The following is a 14,871-nucleotide window of genomic DNA, read 5'->3' as shown; positions in this document are numbered from 1 at the left end:
CATAAGTTGTTCAGTTTCATACGGACCACTTAAGTAATATCGAGAATCGTCCAGAATCGTCCAGAATCTTATGCAAGTTGTGCAAAGTAATTGCCTTCATATATTTTCAGTTTTTCAATAAGGATTGAGATAAAGGGAGTCGAAACCGAGTTCACGAAGGAGAAACCTTCACAAAAGGAATTCTCGTAAGCGAAAGTAACTGCTCACACGATGCGAAGTCGTGGGATTAGGTTTGACACTCAAAACACGCCTTAAGCTTAGAGCAGCCTAAACTTTTTTCAAGGCTTTAGTCATTCCTGACCTCCATTTGGACCGTCAGGCTGGATTATTTGACATGATTTTCATTAGCTTGTTGGTTCGTCTGTTATTCTTGTGAGATAAGACAGGGAGAGACACTCCCTGCACTTTGACAAAAAACAGTTAAGGGGGAGGAGTGGGTGGATACGGTCTCATCTCTCCCACAAAGGAGAGGAACTGCGTCAAGGCATTCATCCGAATCTAATCTATACATATGCTAATTCTTATGAATGGCTTTTCTCCGCTGGTGATATTGTATCATCACTGATCTATATCTCCTCCATGTGGTCACATGAATTTTTCCATGTTTCATTTTAAGCTAAAAATGAAGAGCCTTGTAGTTTTGATGTTTGCTGTCGTCGCTCTGAGTGTCATGGAATGCTCTGTAGCAGGTACAAAATTTTTTTTTTTTTTTTGCTCATTTACATTTGCTTACGTCTCAAGGAACCAATCACCATTTATCCCTGAAGGCGGGGGGGGGGGGGGGTTGTGTGAGGAGTCCGTGGATTTTGATTTTGCCACAACAAAACTTACCTGATCCCGTAAAGCTCTATGGTATTCTAATGATCCCCCCTCATTGGTGGTCAGTTTTCTGTAGTTCCCCGTTTCAAAAACTCTGATAAAGACGACTGATCCTCCCTTTCCCTTCGTGGTCCCTGAAAACCATGTGTTCCCCCCCCCCCCCCCCCCCCCACAAATCCTCGGCCTCGGCCTCCACCCTTTCCCCTGACTCTCAGGCGATAAATAATTATTGGTCCGCAACAGGCGGTGTCCGCACTCCGATTGCGTTGCATCATGGTCATGAAAGAAAAAATGAGTCATCTTGAGGCGGTCGCGTGAACATCTCTTGTGCCAGCGAGAATAGCAGACTGGGTCCGCAATAAGTATCACTATATGACTGAAAAATGAGCTGAACTCGAGTTAAGTGTTTGATGCGTGCGAAAAAAGGGTTTTATGGGATTCTGTAGCAAGACTGTTTTGAAATCTGCTCGGTTCTATACTTCTCGGCAAACGCTTGTAATTTTCCTTTCTTATTTTTTTTTCCTAATTTCAAACCGTCCCAGACCCTTGCGCAACCCGTTCCGGACTTATGCACAAGTGTTTTCAAAATGACCGCCAAAAAAATAAAGAAACCTCTCACCTCGTTCATAATTCATCTGTTGTTCGAGAAAAGATTCTTGACAGATGCGAAGGCTCGCTGCAAAGGGGTCTTGTTATCAAAAAGTACAATTTGCAATTTAAAGCTCATGTTCCAAATCATTGCAAAGCTAAGCTCATCAAATTATTTTATTCTTTTCAGCTGAGAACTTTAACCCCAAGGCGGATCCAGGGGAAGAACAATACATTGCAGGAGATACGCGTAAGCTTATTCAAATTATTCCTTACTAAGACTATTCCGTTTAATTATTCCAAACCTAAGATCTAACCGCCAATTTTATCGACTAGCATCTAATTTCTCCTTACAATATCACCCCTCAATCACACATTAAGGTCATGAGAATAAAGGAAATGATAAACAACTGGAGGAGCTCTTAATTGTTAAACAAAGTCTCCATGTCAGCAGCTAAGGAGATGTATGGGAAATAATATAGGAAAAATATATATATATATATATTGATAGAAGGGCTTAAAAAGTGAAAAGTTTTTAATTTTACCTTCGACTCACCATATTTTATTGAAGATTTCTCTCGTGACCCCGAGGAAAAGGACGAAGTCGATGGAATAGTGGAAAATGACGAAGACGAGTTTGGTAAGTTTTCTGTAGATACCTTTAAAAAAAGAGTGATAGTCTGGGTCTACATTGCATTGATGGGATTGTTTTGTTTGCATAAATGCTGAGCTATTATTAAATATTTCTTTTCTGGAGTACGTGATCATTTGTGAATTGCAAGGGTTCAGGGCTACAGAGATCACATAATAGAGCCGTTTTCTTACGACAGCTATCGCACTTCCCTGTTTCTATTAGAACTGGCATTAATTGAAGGACGCTTTTGCAATTGTTGGCACCCAGCTGTTTATGATGTTATATTTCCCTTTTCAGTAATTTTTCTCTGGCGTTGTTAAATAAGCAAGTGAATTAATTTTTCTCCTCAGACATTCTCCTTGAAGACTTAAAAAATTCAGAGGAATTTCTCGCGAAAATGTTCAAATTTCGTGATAGAGGTAAGCACATCACTTAGCAAGACATTACTTGTGGGTAGACAGAGTGACCTCGCATCTTTTTCAAGAGACCACATTGCGCACTAAAAATCGTCTTTTGTCTTATTTTTTTCTCTCTCTTTAGAGACAATGCGGAAATTTTCAGAGCAACCAATTAACCTTCATGAAGATCATGTGAGGTCATATGGGCAAGGTAATGTGCATGATTATTTCACATGCTATAAATTTAACATTATTTTTATCTAACTTTCTTATGTTCCCGGTCCCCTCATTTTGACATGGCGTCAGTAACTTTCGAAGGTAGCACTCCTCTACTTATTTTTCTACAGAGATCACATAATAGAGCCGGTTTCTTACGACAGCTATCGCACTTTCCTGTTTCTACTAGAACTGGCATTAATTAAAGGATGCTTTGCAATTGTTGACACCCAGCTGTTTATAATGTTATATTTCCCTTTTCAGTAATTTTTCTCTGGCGTTGTTAAATAAGCAAGTGAATTAATTTTTCTCCTCAGACATTCCCCTTGAAGACTTAAAAAATTCAGAGGAATTTCCCCCAAAAATGTTCAAATTTCGTGATAGAGGTAAGCACATCACTTAGCAAGACATTACTTGTGGGTAGACAGAGTGACCTCGCATCTTTTTCAAGAGACCACATTGCGTACTAAAAATCGTCTTTTGTCTTATTTTTTTTCTCTCTCTTTAGAGACAATGCGGAAATTTTTAGAGCAACCAATAAGCCTTCATGAAGATCATGTGAGGTCATATGGGCAAGGTAATGTGCATGATTATTTCACATGTTATAAATTTAACATTATTTTTATCTAACTTTCTTATGTTCTCGGCCCCCTCATTTTGACATGGCGTCAGTAACTTTCGAAGGTAGCACTCCTCTACTTATTTTTCTGAAAATTTTGATCACATTAAGGGTATCTTATGTAAATTAGACGTAGAGTCAAAGCTGGAAATCGAGATATGAAATGTGGTAGAGAGGCCGAGGTTTTATCGTATTTCTCTCACAAGATCGCCAGAATTTGCAGCGTGGTCATGTATTTCACGATGTGGGGACAGAGTTTACATAGTTGAGACTACCACTCGCTCTAACGAAGGGCCAATGCTTGAAACGTCAGCTTTAGAAACTCCTTAAGGTGGCCAATTAATACCATCAACCCATCAACTTAATTGATAAAACCAAATTATCTTGATCCCCCCCTCCCCAACTAACCTGGGAAGACAGTTCCATGCAATATTCAGGCCTTTGAAATATTCTTTGTAAATGTCACATTTCAGTATCTGACGTCGACAGAACACTTCGCTCTCTTTTGTTTAACTAGGCAGCAAATACTTTTTGCGTATTCTTTCTTCAAAGGGCTCATTAAAGTTGTGAAGATTGAAGCGATGACTGGTTCCGATGATCCGCTACGTAGAGATGAGGGTCAAAGTTCTGACTATGGTAAAAATCCACGGCTGTTGATCGTTCTGAAGAATGGCGGGGAGTATCGCGCAGAGCTGTGCAACAAGAAGACAGCAGGTCAAAAATATACAATACAACTGGGAGCCAAAACTGATTTCAAACCGCGACTTATCTGCACCCACGGAGACATAGACAAAGTTTATCTCCAGGCTCAAGGAGGGGATGGATGGTACGTTGCATCGATCAACACCTACACCGCAGGATCAAACAAAATCTTCACTGAGCTGACCACTGATCCAGGCTTTAGTATGTGGGTGGACGGCAATGAAAAACACCTTTACCCTTACAATGCCAGAAAGCTCCTCCTTACCGATGCTGTCGCAGGATCCTGTATCACATACATACGCGTAAACGCAGTGACGGGACGCATGGATGGAGCTGAATCTTCAACGTCGTACACTAAGTATAGAAGTCACATGATAGTTCTCACTTTATCAAACAACCAAAAATATCAGGCCGAACTTGAAGGACCCATGTATCGAGGGCAATCCTATGTGCGAGAGCTAAACTTTGCAGCCCGGTTTGGAACCACAAACTGCGTGTCGTTATCTGACATTAAGGAAATCCACCTAAAAGCTAGTAGTGACGGATACGAAGATTGGTACATATCATCCATTCGCACCTCTGCTAAGACTGGTGTGGAACAGTACATGGATCTGACAAATGATCCACACCTTAACAAGTGGCTTAGAGGGTACGATTCAAAAGAAATCAAACTAACATGGGTACGTCAAGAGACCCTCAATTGTGAATACGGAAATCCAACGTGCGAATGCATGGCACACGCAAAAGTTTGTAAATTTAATCTTGAAATTGACGAAATGCGAACCTTCACCAGCTATCAAAAGTTGTCAGTGGATGAGCCCACAGGGGTTGCGATGCGAGGATCTCAGGGAGTGATTTATTATCTCGATAACGATGGGTCTCCCACACCACTCCAGGATAACAGAACATGTTCAACACAAGACAGCGCCAAGTGCACTTATCCCCAATTTGTTGATGGCAAAACGTATCGTTTGGCAATAGCCGTCAATGGACTAATTCCTGGACCTACCTTGATTGTTCACGAAGGGCAAACTGTTGAGGTGCATGTTCACAATAATCTCACCACTGAAGGCATTTCAATTCACTGGCATGGGATGCATCAGAGAGGGACACCTTGGATGGATGGTGTGGGGCAAGTAACTCAATGTCAGATAGGACCATCGTCGACCTTCACGTATGTGTACAAAGCTGAACCTGCCGGCACGTTTTGGTACCACTCTCACAGCGGTGCTCAAAGAACAGATGGCTTCTTTGGTGGACTTGTTGTAAAAGAAAGTCCTGAGAAAATGACCCAGATTCGAGATAAACTCCATAGGTACCGTGCATTTGAAGACCTTCCAGATCAGCACACCTTAACGCTTCTAGACTGGCAACATGAGGCTTCCTTGGACCTGTTCACACAGATTCACGCCAGTTTGGGCTTTTACCCAGGCAAGCCGTTGGGAGAGGTGCCAACTAAAGATGATTTAAAGCGGCAGTATAACTCCACGCGTAGTTATGAAAAAGGAGAGGTTGGGCCAGTCCCGTATTTTTCTGGAATTATAAATGGAAAAGGGAGGCATGATGATGTTCCATACATCAAAACCAGACTAAGTATATTTACTGTTCAGGCCGGTAAGACGTATCGCTTTCGGCTCATTGGAGCCCAAAATCTGTACGCCTACAAATTCTCCATTGATGGTCATAAGCTGACTGTGGTGGGCACTGATGGATATTGGATCCAGCCTGTAGAAAACGTTGATTACATCATCATTCACACCGGAGAGAGGTTTGACTTTCTACTTGAAGCAAAACATACAAGAAAGGACTACTGGATACGTGCAGAGACTCTGGAGATTGATCACAATGGTCAAGGGCCACCATACAAGTCATTAGAACATGTGGCAGAAGCTATTTTGCACTACGAACAGGATGGAGACTCGGCCGACCCCAATGTTAATGTGCCGTCGACAAATTACGAAGATATAAAAAGAAGGTCTCCTCCCCTACAGTGCTCCTTCTACAAACCATGCAAAGCAGTAAACTGCCCATTCAAAAACTTCCATCCACGTTATCATATTACCTGTATTAATGTCCAAGACCTACGTTTACTTGAACCAACTCCACCAGCGGAGCTTCCGAACGCAAACCCTAAAACCCCAGGGCAATGCCAAAATTGTCGACATTTCATCAACTTCAACTTTGAGGGTGACTCTCAAACTAGTGCAGTGAATGGGCGCAATTTCATTCTTCCCTCCTTTCCTCCTCAAACCCAACCTGAGGAGTTTCTCAAAAAGGACAATATTTGTGACCTGAAAGCCGACTGCAACCCATCAACACCCGCGTGCTCATGTGTGCAAGTAATAACTATTCCCCATAAGGAAACTATTCAATTGGTATTTTCAGCAATTGGTGCTTTCCACAACGCTCATCCAATTCACCTTCATGGCCATACCTTCCATGTAGTTCATGTCGGATACCCAGATTATGACCCAAAAACTGGTTTTATTACAAACCACAACAGTGATATATACTGCGATGACGTTCACTGCACACAACAGAACTGCGATAAGTGTAGATGTACCAGACCAAGATGGAACCGAGAAAAGCACTTTTCTATAGATTCCCATACGATCAGAAAGGACACAGTTATGCTCCCTGCTGGAGGGTACGTTGTTATCAACTTTCTATCCGATAATCCTGGCAACTGGTTTCTTCACTGCCACATAGAGGTACACCAGCTCGAGGGAATGGCAATGATCGTCAATGAAGCTCCACACGAGCAAAGTCAATTGCAACCACCGAAAGAGATGAACAAGTGTGGAGACGTTGAGATAAGTGTCCAAACGTATCAAGACTATCAATCCAAGTTCTACAGAATGTACGCTTAGCTGCCAAAAGAAAGGTTTTAGCACTCTCAGCAGCCAAAAGTCTAACTACAACCACTTAGCTCTTAGTCAAAACTATAACAAAATTCTCGAACGTGATTGGTTATCACCAGCCCGATTTGAGCACTAATAGGACAGTGCACGCGTCATGCTTGTGATTGGACAGTGTAATAGGATATTTTAAGGGATAGTAAACACGTCGTGCCTATGTTAGTGGACAAAACGCGTCATGTGCGTGCGTTGTCACGCATTTCACCAAGTTAACAGTTTTTTTACTAAAAACGTATAACCGATGTCTATTTTCTTTCTCAGATTTTGTCATGGTTTTGACTATTTTGTAACAGGGCTTCGTGTCTTCCGATTCTGTCTGTAATCATACCTGTGATGAACAAATAGGTCTCCCGCTTCGCGGTCGTCCTATTTTGTTAATCACTCGTATGATTATAGACAATTCAGTCCTATTACCATTATTAATTAGAAAACAATCGGTGGAAATGCATGTGCTAAAAGCCGTACTTTCTCTCCGTATCTTTCTCTTCGTGCGAAACACAAGACTAGCAATTAAGTTGCTACTTCTCGTTATTCGATGAATACCCGAAGCAATGGGTCGTGCATGTATGTAACTTGACAGCCTTTATCAAGAGGCAAATTCTACGTCGACTTGCCTTATTTTCAGATCCAAACTTTCTTTCTTTTACTCAAGGTAACGCAAAGGAAAATCATGGTATCGAATAATAAACACACATCAGACGCGCATAATACCTATATGTGCGTACATTTGTTCGCGTATATATGCGTCTAACAACGTGCAAATGTGTGTACCAAATTTCTATGCGTAGTTAACGAATAGGTACGCGGCTCTGTGGTTGTTGACGCAATCTCTGTTGGAAACAGAGTGGCATTGTTAGGAAGGTATTCCTCAAGTTTTTCAAAAATTTCAGTATCCTCAACAACTTCAATGACACTTTATGAATGCTGATTCAATAAGTAGCAATGTCGTTCATTACGTTATCAGAATGCTTTCCACGCATTTTCTTTAAGATTTTTATCAAGTTCAGTAGGCATAGCAAAGGCTAGAACGGGGCCTAGTTCCTGCAAATGTTAGCCAATGATAGCTACCGCACCTCAACCTTGAACTTCAATACTAGTCCTAGTGCGAGTTCTCATAACATCACCTCTAGAGTTTGGCTTGTCGGGAGGGAGGGGGATCACTACCACAGAATTTAGGCCAACCAGTAAGCAGAGAGGATAATGGGAAATATCGATCCTAAACCCTTCGTATCGTTACTATGTAAGATTACAAGGCTATACATGTACCCAGCTAATGATGGGTTTAATTTTGGTAAGCAAAACACGTATCACCCACAACCAAATATTATCTTGGTCGATTTCACGAGACAATGGACTTTAGTCGCGTTTAAAGTAAATTGTTAGCTGATTAGGAAAGAAGAGAAAAATGAGATAATCGTGAATTTCGTCGGATTTCAAGTGAACCGTTTAAGCTGATGGAAGACATTTCGGATGTTTAGCAATCAGTTTGTAGTACTCGTATCTATAAGCTACCTTGAATTTCTTATTACCTTTTGAAAGTGCGTTAAAAATGACCTACTTGATTTCCTAAGATTTTCGCAGGTTCAGGATTCTGTACTTTGGACGAAACTTAGATATTTCAGACTACTACTCAATTACGTCTTTGCTGAATTTTTTCATTACTTTGTTTACGGTGTATTTTAAGTTTTTTTGCCTTTTTTTGTAGATATTCAGTATTTAACCAGTAATATCTTTGTATTCATAGGCTTTGCTGAATGTTTGAATACCTCGCTGAGTAGAAGTTTACTATAAGCAGTACTGTTGTACTTTATTGAGTGCCCTTTAATTGAGTGTCGTAAAAAATTAACTTAATCTCAACAGCCAATCAGAAAAAAGAAAAGCAGTACAAGTTGCCAATTATACCCGCACCTGTGCGAGGCCCAGGAAAACATTTTAGTTTTGGATCTGATTGGTCGAGAGGATGTTGTGATATTTCTGGACCAATCACCAGTCAAGGTAGATCAAAACGAGAGAAGTTATACATTACTTTTGATACTCAGTTAAAAGGTGTTCTTATGCATCATGAAGACTTCAGTCATAAGGAAAAAATAGACGCAAAAAATTGCACGTAAAATTTGGTTGAATGAGAATATCAACAGTTGTTTTATTCATTAGTCTCTGATTTGATGTTTTAAAAGTTCATATAGACATTTTGCATAAGTGCTATTTACTCTTTAGGAGGGTCACCTTTGACAAACAGTAACACACATTAATTCATTAACTGAGTTGATAATGTAAATCAGTTACGGTGTAGAGTTTATAAGCCGACGTTTCGAGCATTGGTCCTTCGTCATTTGCTCTGATGAAGGGCTAACGCTCGAAACGTCAGCCTGTAAACTCTTTACGGTGGCCAATCTACATTATCAACTCAGTTGATAAAACCAAAATTATCTTGTTATACCCTCCCACCGAGCAGCACCACAGCTTCTTTGAAAACTTACCCCCTTCAATCAATAACACATATACATTGATAAAGTTGTTGAGTAATTGACTGTGATCTTTCGCACGCATGTTTCATCTCCTTGGAGGAGTGCATGAAGATGAAACGGAGGTATTTGAGAGTGAAGAGACGTTATCCACGCCTGCGTACTGTTCAAACTCGGAAGGAGCAGTCTTAACTAAATCAAACGCTTCGTTAGTTACCTCGGTAACACTCTTATTGACTGCAACCGGGTCTGTATACCTTTTAAAGAAACTAAACAGATTTCTCTTTGGCTGTCCTTCAGCTTTGTTTTTCCCTCCGGCAGATTTTTGACGTTTTACAGATTTGCTTTTGACATCACCACAAGAGGCACTCCGTTTTAAGGACGTCTTTGTTTCCTGTGTAACACTTAAGTCCGTAGAACAAGCCTCGGGTTGACTCTGCGACTGTTGTCCATGTTTCAAAAAATAAGACTTAAGTTTCTGTTGTTTCCCAGAAAATTCTGGCATAAACTTCGCACCAAGGGAAGGAGGTTTCAAAGCAGCTTGAAAAGAAGTCTTCAAAGTTGCTACAACTGGACAGTGATCTGAGCCCTCGACATCGGCCAGTATCTCACAGTTTAGGAATTCTTTATCAACAAGTTCTTTATCGGCAAAAATGTAATCAATTCTTGTACCGTAATTGGTTTGACGCGCACTGGTCACCGTGCACCAATTGGTGTAAGCGTCACGCTGGGAAGGGTGAAAATAACGGAATGAGTCTACAAAAAGCCCACCTTGTGCTTGGAGAGGATCACCTGTGTCATGGTCTGGATTAGCGCCGTTAACTTCACATGGAACCAAAAACTGATCCAACCACTTTCGTCCAGGATGAGCATTGAACAGTTCCTGAGGAAAGAGTAAAAACATCTACATGTAGATTTGTAAGATCACACAATTATCCTTCTCTTTTAAGACCTTTTGTGTTAGCAGAAAGGTAACATGTGGGTTGGAGACGTTCTTCCATATTTCTGGGCAACACCCTGATCGGGTTAAAAAGAAAGGATTGAAATGATTTTTTTAATGAATTCAAATTTATAGTAAAACAAAATTTTTAAAAAATTGGACCAATGACGACATATGGATGAATCTATGTCACATGATGAACCATTTCATTATCAATAATCAAATCATATGGTAAAAACAGTGACGTTGGGTCAGCATTCGAGCAGAGTGGGCCACTCTACCAGAGCTTGTCCACAACTCCCATTGCATGAAGTTACTAAGATTGTTGCTTTTCCCACTGGATGTTGTTGGTCCATGGCAGGTTACCCCCAAGCATTTCCACAACTCTCCCTGAAATTTGGCCTAAACCCATTTAGTCTGCTGGGTAGAATGAGGAAATGGGAGAGTTAAGTGTTTACCCTAAAAACACAACACAGTGAGCAGCCTGGTCTTGCAGCAAGACCTCATGACCTCGCATGAAGGAGAAGCTGCTTGTGCCCATTGGACAAGTCTGACATACTAGCTGTGACCCTAAGGCTATTAAATCTCCCAAAAAACAAAACAAATGGAAAATGAAATTTTTATGTTTATTATTAGAGAAGGGGAAAAAAATTAAAGTATGGCCAAAATATTTACCTCTTTATCAGGATCACAATGATCTATCATTTTATGTGATGTGTTAATGTCACCAAGAACATTATGACGTGCCTACATTGAAAAGAAAAACAAATAACTGAGGAAGGTCAAATCTTGACATTTCAGTATGGTAAATACATCTGTAGATGTATCTTGAGGCTCATGCTCCTCTCTTACCAGCCTGGTATAAAGTGACAGGTTGGTTTCTAGGGTAATTTAACAAAAATATTCTTTCCTAAAGATACTGTTGGGTTCCACTGACAGGCAAGAGAAACAGCAAGTTGGTTATTAACTACAAGTTGATTAACCCTTCAACTCCCAGAAGTGATGAACATAAAATTTCTCCCTGCTATAAGCATACATTCTTCAGCAAACAGGCGATGAGAATATTCAAACTTATCAGGTAGAAGCTGCTATCTTGATCTACCACCAAGTTCTCATCACGAATTTACAAGGAAATGTGTAGCAGCTAGAGGGGAGAATAAACAATCAGATCTTGGGAGTTAAAGGGTTAAGGCACACATGATTAGCACTGAAATTGCCAATGCCAGTTTGACAAAAGCCAATAGCCATTAGCTAACCAATCCCTTCAAAAAGTAAAACAATGTTTAATTTCCACACCTTCATTGAGGCATAACTGGGTAGTTTAGTATTGTTGACTAAATTGATAACACTAATTGGCCACTATAACCCTTCGCTCTAGATAAAAAAGGGCTAACACTCAAAACATCAGCTTTGAAACTCTTTACAGAGGCCAATTTATACTTTTAACTCAGTTGAGAACATAAAGTACCCTGTTATACTCTCCCACCAATGCAGCACCACAGTTCTCTTGGAAACTTATCCCCTTTATTAAATTGAGGCACAGCTTTTTTATTTATTAAATACAAATATTAAAGAAAAAAAAGCCAAACAAAAGAAACATACAGTTTCTGTACCTTCCTGCATTGACAAGGGATTCAGCTCTCTCCTGCAGCAATTTATAAAAGTTCATTTTAAAATCCACTCTTTCCTTATTCTCCTTGTCAGCTCTGGGACAGTACACATTAATAATAACAACTGACTTGCCCTCAGGGAGAGTATGTTCTGTGAGTATAGCACGACCCTCATTATCCAGAGCTTCTAGCTCATCAGGTGTGAAGTCAGTGTTACTGCCATAACAGGCAATACATGGCTGAGGAGTAAGGCAAGACGAGAGACCCTCCTCAGCAGCTTTAGGTGTCACTGCATTGCGGCAAAATGTTTCAACTCCTGTGGAAAAAGCACCCACAGTTGGCTAAAATTACAAACAGTGCATTCTTAAGATCTGGAAACTCATTTATGCATACATTTCCTCTCTATGCAATTCAAGAGAATTGAGGTGTAACATAACCTTGTATACATTAAAAGAGTAACATCATCCATTCAAAATGGAACTTTTATGCTTTGCAAAGAACCAAAGGTGAATCCACATGCAAGGCAAGAGTTCCACAGCAATAGGAGTTTATTCTTTTCTTCCCCCACTCTCCTCACCCCCAGAAAAGATACAGTGCTCGTCAATTTAGAGTAATCCACCAAGGCCTAATGTCCTTTGAAAGGTGAATAACACTATCCAAAGAATAAGTTGCTGGTATGTCACATGATAATGTACTGTAAGTGGCTGAGGTATTGTTGGAAAAATAAATATTTGGCAGAGAAGCAAAGCTTTGAGGGAAAATGTGAAATTTTGAGGATAATCTCTCAGCCAAGGACATTGTCAGCCCACATACCAGCTGCCTGAGAGGGGTTTAATTATTTTATAACACCTTCATTTAATTTTGTGTCGCGTGTTGACAGCAAAATTTTACTGACTATTTTGCACTTTCCGGAGCAGCATTTGAGATAAGCTTTTTAATGTCACTACCAGTGGAATCCACAAAACAAGTTTGTTTTCTTCCACTTAAACCAATGAAGGTGAAACTCATGAGCTGGCTTTTTTCTGCTGAGTTAGTTGCTTTCCCATGGAAATAATTGGAGGATAAATATCAATGTAAATGGGTGTTATAGCATGATAATTGTCCAAGGATTTTGTTCAGGGAAAGTAGCCAATAGAGTTGCACAAAAAATTATAGATGTGCTACATTAGTGTCAATATACCATGTTGCACTATCAACAAGACAGAGATTATCCAGAGAATAGCATAATCTATTCAAAGAAATGGGACCAGGTGTTCCTGCAAGTTTGCCGAAGATCAATCCTAAAATATCCTTGGTGGGGGAGAAAATGTGAGAAATTATGTGCCTTCCAGAGAAAATCACAAAAGACCCCCATTTAAACCAGCTTTAAGATGAACTGGGCCATCATGAATAATCACTGCATTATTAAATTAATTTTAAAAGTGAATCTATATGCAGCAAGGGTCAGACCTGAATGTTTTACTCCCAAGACCAGTCTCCTATGAGACACTCAGAAAATACAAAATACCACATCCCACACCGACTTCCTTCACTCCTTATACTATAAAATGAGCGAAAACGAGAGCTAGCTCTTAAGTTTAGTGGCACATGTCGGCTTGCATAAGCTCAAAAGCTGTACGTTACAGTTTGATTTTCAAAAGCACAACCAAAATTGGTGAGGAGGGAAAAATTGCTATCTTTTACATACCACTGAGTATCCAGTCTTCACTTTTGAGAAGCTAAAATAAGCATTGTAACCATCCACAATTGCTGTCACTTCATCTAACACATCACCTATAGTGTAAAATAAATGCAGTTTGTTCATGGTGAGTATAAAACTGCATAACCACCCTAACTTAGCCCGCAGAACAGGTTTAATTTTGGCAAGTGAGTGCTCAATATTTTCTTAGCAAAAATTGTGGCTGCTATCTTTGATTTCAATGGAAGCAGAAGGCTGGGGAGAGAAAGAAATTTGTACCAAGACAGTCAAAAATAAGGAGAAGGCTGGGGATGGAGGAGTGAATACTACCTTCCCCTGCCCCCTACTCTCACCATTCACTTTAACTCCAAATCAAACATGGCCAGTGGGATAAACAATTGTGAGCTTATAACTTTAACTTGCCCTCATGAGACACATGTATTGCAGAATAACCCTAACTGTAAAAGTCACCAAATTTTGATTTAAAATGTGACATGTTTACACAAATCCCCCTCAACATTCAGTCTCACCCCTGCCCTCCTTCACACAAACAATTAAAACAAATCAAAATAAAAATAAAAAAATAAATTTAGAGCTTTTTTAAAGTACATTTGCTATTAGAAAATGATTGATATGTGACAAGCACACGGCTTGGTTGGAAATCTATTGCTCATTGCACTGGTTAAAACCCATAGTAAATTCTTTTGCTTTAGATTGATTAAAATAAAAAAGCAATAAACAGCACTTTCCATCAGTTAACTGGCATAATAAACCAATTGGGACGTTAGGAGAACACTAGAAAGGTTTGTAAATCACAAGCTAGATACCAGTTCTCCATCATCCTGTGTTGGTTATCACAGTGGTAAACCAAAAGAAAGTGCAGTCTATTGCATAATTTTATCTTTTTTCAAGCACTTCATCATCAAACCCTTGCCCAAATTAATGCATATCCAAAAACACTTATTTTACCTTTAAGCTATTATTTACAAAGATTGACATTACTGGACAAAATTTCTGTATGACCCCTTACTTAAGTATGTATCCAGTTCTTTGATATAACAATTCAATGCCAAAAGCAATAGATTACCTCTGCAAATAGGACTGTTTTAGAACAGATATGGATTTATGGATTTATAAGTGGCTTATGCTCCACTGAGACTGTGCTAGCATTATAAAATACACTATAACATAGATAGTAAATTTGTCTGATCAAATTCAATTGCGTGAGTGTGTTTCATATTCCTGTAGTGCATGCTCATTGACTCCAAATCAAACATGGCCAGT

General features: G+C 39.8%; 1 protein-coding gene and 1 pseudogene across 2 annotated transcripts; one reads left to right on the top strand and one right to left on the bottom strand.

The window, feature by feature from the left end:
* The first annotated feature begins 553 nt into the window (after positions 1-553).
* LOC149044857 (uncharacterized) lies at positions 554-7,453 on the top strand. The gene is made up of 5 exons (XM_089207965.1): positions 554-689; positions 1,979-2,047; positions 2,973-3,041; positions 3,164-3,232; positions 3,827-7,453. Exons 1-5 carry the CDS (start codon positions 590-592, stop codon positions 6,844-6,846), a joined length of 3,327 nt encoding a protein of 1,108 aa, XP_089064091.1. The 5' UTR covers positions 554-589; the 3' UTR covers positions 6,847-7,453.
* Positions 7,454-9,447: 1,994 nt separating this feature from the next.
* LOC149044856 (DNA-(apurinic or apyrimidinic site) endonuclease 2-like) lies at positions 9,448-13,961 on the bottom strand (annotated as a pseudogene). The gene is made up of 4 exons (XR_016186990.1): positions 13,600-13,961; positions 11,913-12,250; positions 10,975-11,046; positions 9,448-10,242 (listed from the first exon to the last, which is right to left on the bottom strand). The product of XR_016186990.1 is annotated as a DNA-(apurinic or apyrimidinic site) endonuclease 2-like (transcript).
* Between the last annotated feature and the right edge of the window lie 910 nt (positions 13,962-14,871).

The sequence above is a fragment of the Pocillopora damicornis genome, chromosome 5 (genome assembly GCF_964200805.1).
Source record: "Pocillopora damicornis chromosome 5, jaPocDami1.2, whole genome shotgun sequence".
In the NCBI taxonomy this organism is placed as follows: Eukaryota; Metazoa; Cnidaria; class Anthozoa; order Scleractinia; family Pocilloporidae; genus Pocillopora; species Pocillopora damicornis.
This window is presented reverse-complemented; position numbering and strand designations above follow the sequence as displayed.